This window comes from Xenopus tropicalis, unplaced genomic scaffold (assembly GCF_000004195.4).
Source record: "Xenopus tropicalis strain Nigerian unplaced genomic scaffold, UCB_Xtro_10.0 Sca63, whole genome shotgun sequence".
NCBI classification, from domain to species: domain Eukaryota; kingdom Metazoa; phylum Chordata; class Amphibia; order Anura; family Pipidae; genus Xenopus; species Xenopus tropicalis.
In genome coordinates, this window is record NW_022279409.1 from 1 (window position 1) to 5,477 (window position 5,477).

Here is a 5,477-nt window from a genome sequence, read left to right on the forward strand (position 1 = left end):
ATGAGTGATACATTGGGGGTGGGGGGGAAAGGGGATCTCACCATCAGCACAGGAAGGGGTTCCTTACTGTAAGGGCAGTCAGGTTATGGGGTTCCCTACCAAGAGAGGGGAAATGAGTGATTCATTGGGGGTGGGGAGGAAAGGGGATCTCACCATCAGCATAGGAAGGGGTTCCTTACTGTAAGGGCAGTCAGGTTATGGGGTTCCCTACCAAGAGAGGGGGAATGAGTGATACATTGGGGGTGGGGAGGAAAGGGGATCTCACCATCAGCATAGGAAGGTTGAGTGGGGCCCTTACCCGGCTGCGCCTCGCTGCAGGACTCCAGAGTACTGAGGAGTAACTTTCCCAGGTTTCGCTTTGATATTTTCTGCAGAAAAAGAAGGATAATTCGTTAGGGAAGATGATTGGTGGCTTTACATCCCATGATGCACTCTGGGGCATCAGAATACAGTTGTTGTTAAACTACAACCCCCCCCCCCCTCACCAGTAATAAATCACGGGCCCCAAGCTGCGGCTATTTCCTTATTTACACTAAGGGGCTGTACAGAAGCCTGCGTGGGACATTTTCACATCACAGCCATGAACAGATAAGGGGCGGTGCTTATTTCTCCAAATCATATTTCTTAGTCCCCTTTTCTACTTCATTTGCGCTTTCTGCCCTTTTCCAAGTCCATATGTGGCCCCAGCGGCACAGACAGAGCGTGGGACCTGCGCGTGGGGAGGGGCCAAGCATATAATCACTTTGATATGTTATGGACCTCAGTTAGGCGGGGGCGGGGCTGTGTCAGGGATGCTGGGAGTTGCTGTAGGTTTGATCTAATTAGTGTCACTATTACCCCCCCCCCTCTGATAAACGGAAAGGGTTAATCCTGGGAAAATTATAATTCTAGGGAGAAGGAAAGGGTTAATCCACAGAAGGAAGGAAAGGGTTAAAGGGGTGGTTCAGAATTATAGAATGTCATATTCCTAGCAACTTTGCAATTGGTCTTCATTGTTTATCTTTTATAGTTTATGAACTATTTCCCTTCTTCTTCTGACTCTTTGCAGCTTTCAAATGGGGGTCACTGACCCCGGCAGCCAAACCCTATTGCTCTGTGAGGCTCCAGTTTTATTGTTATTGTTACTTTTTATTCCTTATCTTTCTATTCAGCCCCTCCCCTATTCATATACCAGTCTCTCATTCACACCACTCCCTGGTTGCTAAGGTAATGAAGACCCTAGCAACCAGATAGCTGCTAAAATTCCAAACAGGGGAGCTGCTGAACAAAAAGCTAAATAACTGAAATAAAAAATGAAGACCAATTGCAAATTGCCTCGGAATATCACTCTCTTCATACTAAAAGTTCATGTAAAGGTGAACAACCCATTTAATCTCCCCCCTGAAAAAGGAAAGAGTTAATCCCCAGGAGAGGAAAAGGTTAATCCTCGGGAGAAGGAAAGGATTAATCCCAGGGAGGAAGGAAAGGGTTAATCCCCAGGAGGAAGGAAAGGGTTAATCCCCAGAAAACAGAAAGAGTTTATTCTTGAGAGACAGAAACTGTTAATCCCGGGGAGAGGAAAGGGTTAAGGGGTAATCCCTGGGAAAAGGAAAGGGTTATTCTCTGGGAAGGCAAGGGTTAATCCCTAGAAGGGAAAATTAATGAATTAATCTCTGGGAGAGGAGGAAGGGTTAATCCCCAATTAGCAGGGGGTTACACTGACGGTTGCTAAGGAAAATAGTAGATCCTACCCCCCCTCAACTGGATGGGGCGGTGCAATAATGTGTTACCCCCGCTGTTACCCCGCTGAAGGGCATTTAGCAGCCAGAGGAGTAGTGAACATAAAACCCCCTAGAGCTGTGCCCCCCCCCCCCCCCGGGGTAAATCTGTACATTTAGGAACCACAAACAGCCCCCAACCTGGATGTTGCCCCAACCTGGGGGTCATTTCTAATAGGGGCTCAGCTGATACCGCAGGATCCAACCGTCACTTATTTGTGGGGGGTTCATGGTTCTGAAGCAGAGGAGGCGGAGCCAATGCCAGTTGGTCGACTCACCTGGTTCCTGAGCTCTTCCAGCAGTTCCAGAACATCCAGCAGTTTCTCCTCCACAAGGGACAACCGGACCCTCTCTGTCTCCAACATCTGAAGCTCCTCCCTCAGGAACTCTGTTTCCTCCGTCTTCTTCTCCAGCTCCTCAACCAGCGGCTCCTTCATCTGCACAGAACCAAACGGACCTCAGAACCATCTCTCGGCTCAACCCATGAATACAGAACCATAGTACTGCTCGGACTGACTGGTTCCTTACATAGTAACCCTCCGTACAGTCACTTCCTCCTGACTAAAACACTCAGTTTACAGGGGGTGGAGCAGGAAGTCTGTAACTCAAGCCAAGGGTGGGGCTATAACACTCTTATGGAAGCTTACAGGGGGTGGAGCAGGATGTCTGTGCAGAGGGTGGGGCTAAAATACTCTGATGGAAGCTTAAAGGGGGGAGGAGCAGGATGTCTGTGCAGAGGGTGGGGCTAGAATACTCTGATGGAAGCTTACAGGGGGTGGAGCAGGATGTCCGTGCAGAGGGTGGGGCTAGAATACTCTGATGGAAGCTTAAAGGGGGGAGGAGCAGGATGTCTGTGCAGAGGGTGGGGCTAGAATACTCTGATGGAAACTTAAAGGGGGGAGGTGCAGGATGTCTGTGCAGAGGGTGGGGCTAGAATACTCTGATGGAAGCTTACAGGGGGTGGAGCAGGATGTCCGTGCAGAGGGTGGGGCTAGAATACTCTTATGGTAGTTTACAGGGGGTGGAGCAGGATGTCTGTAACTCAAGCAGAGGGTGGGGCTAGAACACTCTGATGGAAGCTTACAGGGGGTGGAGCAGGATGTCTGTGCAGAGGGTGGGGCTAGAATACTCTGATGGAAGCTTACAGGGGGTGGAGATGGATGTCCGTGCAGAGGGTGGGGCTAGAATACTCTTATGGTAGTTTACAGGGGGTGGAGCAGGAAGTCTGTAACTCAAGCAGAGGGTGGGGCTAGAATACTCTGATGGAAGCTTACAGGGGGAGGAGCAGGATGTCTGTAACGCCCACAGTGGGAGGGAAAATAACATTAATAGTGGATGGGCAATGAGTCCATAACGTAAAGGGACATTTCACATTTGCTGAACTCACTTTTTGCCGATTGTTTTAATGAAGAAATATCTACGGTTTCTATTAGTTGTGGCAGAAACAACTGTAGCACTTCCTGGTCCTGAAGGAGCTGATAACACTCATTACCAGTCCATTGGGAAGCCCCTGATAATGAGCTGCTCAAAGGCTGCTGCTTAGAGAAGTGAGGGGTCGTTTGTTCAAGGGAAGATATGAAGCTCTGAACCAATTGCCCTGGGGGGGGGGGGGGGGTACATTCAGTGAGAATATTCCAGCTGTTAAATTACTGCTTTATAATGGCAAAAAAATAGGAAAAATATCCCCCCCCACCCCAACAATTTGCCACTTACCTCCTGCAGGTCAGTCTCCAGCCTCCGCCTCTCCTGCTCCTTTGCATGGAGTTGGCCGGTCAGTTGGTCGATCCTCTCCATCAGTAAAACCGTGATATTCCTGTAATCGATACTGTCCGACCCCCCAGGGGGCGCCACCAACATCTTTATTATCCGCTCGTCGCACCTGGGAGAGAATTGGGCAAAAACTCACATTCTGGGGGGGGGGGGGGGGTTCAGCACCTTCCATCATTCCATGCCCCCCTGGGCAAACCCCACCCCCATATATACCTTAATGCCCCTTTAATAAATATGTGTATCTTCAAATGCCCTGTATTCCAGCCTTTCCCCTGAGACCCCAGGGGCACTAACAGGCACCCACCCGCTGGCACAGCAAGGGCTCCTGCCCAATATACCCCAGGGGCACTGACAGGCACCTACCCGCTGGCACAGCAAGGGCCCCTGCCGAATATCCTCTCCATGACTCCCGCTGGGTGCTGCTGCTCCACTGCCCAATCCTCCTCTTCCTCATCCGAAGCCGCTTGCCCTTCCACCGAGCGGAAAACTTGGTCCTCCCCTGTAACAATTGCCCCCCCTGCCATTAGTCTCCCCGCCAGGTAAGTGCCCCTGCCCTCTAATGCACGGGTGGAACTGACCTATGAATACACTATCCAGATCTCCAGTTGGGGACGAGCGGTCCTGCGGGGGGGCAAAGCCATGGAGCCTCAGGGGCCGACTCCGGTGCCCGCTCTGCCCAAGGTCCCTCATCTCTGCCCTGTGGGGGACAAAGGGAGAAATGGAGAAAGTCAAACAGAACCTTTAACCATGACCCAGTGAATCAGGGGGCAGGAATAGGGCTCACAATGTGATCCTTGTGCAAGGAGCTGACAATCTAGTTGGAAGTGCAGAAGGCACACAGCAGGATATGCTCCATTTCTGCAGCATTGGGCACTGGGCACTGGCACACAGCTGATATGACAGTCGATTTAATCTCCTGCATGCCAGTTCCCCAGTGCCCAGGACCCCAGGAGCAGCGCCCGTGTATGTCCGAGGGAACCTGGGGGGAAAGGGCTTTGGGAGAGTATATATATAGTAGATACAGAGTATAGAGAGAGTGAAGAGAGAGTATATAGAGAGTAAGTAGAGAGTATATAGAGAGTAAGTAGAGAGTATATAGAGAGTAAGTAGAGAGTATATAGAGAGTAAGTAGAGAGTATATTGAGAGTAAGTAGAGAGAAAGTAGAGAGTATATAGAGAGTATATTGAGAGTAAGTAGAGTGTATACAGAGAATAAATAGTGAGTAAATAGAGAGTATACACAGAGTATATAGACAGAGAGTATATAGAGAGTAAATAGAGAGTAAGTAGAGAGTATGTAAAGAGTAAGTAGAGAGTATATAGAGACTAAATAGATTCTATATAGAGAGTATATACAGAGTATATAGATAGAGAGTAAATAGAGAGTAAGTAGAGAATAAACACAGTATATAGAGAATAAATATAGAGTATTTAGAGAGAGAAAGTAGAGAGTACATAGGGAGTATACGGGGGGGGGGGGGGGGGGACAGGGGGCTATTTCTGTGCATGATTTACCCCCGGGCTGGGAGCAGGAGGGGCCATAAGCAGAGCACAGTGTTTTCTCAGCAGTGCAGTAAATGAACCCATTTCCCACAAATACAGCACCCCCCTTTACCTTTAACCCTGGGGTGACTGTGGCCCTAAGGAAAGGGTAACTATTACTATAATAACGATTCTGCCTCCATTCCCAGCGACTGTGGCAAGTAATGGGGGGCAGATATGTAACAGCTGCTGGGGGCAGACATGGCACGGGGGGGGGCTCAGAATCTGGGACATGCCTCAGTCTGGGAGCCACACAGACCCCCCCGTTTCCATAGTGATTCTCAAACAGACCCCATTCATTGCCATCAGCCCTTTGTGCTGCTCAGCAAACCAGAACCCAGTGTTTCTCTGCTCTTGGGGTTGAACCACTGGGTCTGAATAATCACCGGGGGGGGGGGGGGGGGGGGG

The 5,477-nt window shown here is 49.9% G+C and overlaps 1 protein-coding gene across 1 annotated transcript; it reads right to left on the reverse strand.

Annotated features, from left to right (window-relative positions):
* Positions 1-298: 298 nt before the first annotated feature.
* On the reverse strand, positions 299-4,570 carry LOC116406511 (EF-hand and coiled-coil domain-containing protein 1-like; the record flags this gene model as incomplete). Its single annotated transcript, XM_031894921.1, is given in 5 exon segments — positions 299-368; positions 2,036-2,194; positions 3,471-3,636; positions 3,891-4,026; positions 4,106-4,570. Coding segments are annotated over 5 exon segments (643 nt in total), but the record flags the coding sequence as incomplete, so codon positions are not given.
* Between the last annotated feature and the right edge of the window lie 907 nt (positions 4,571-5,477).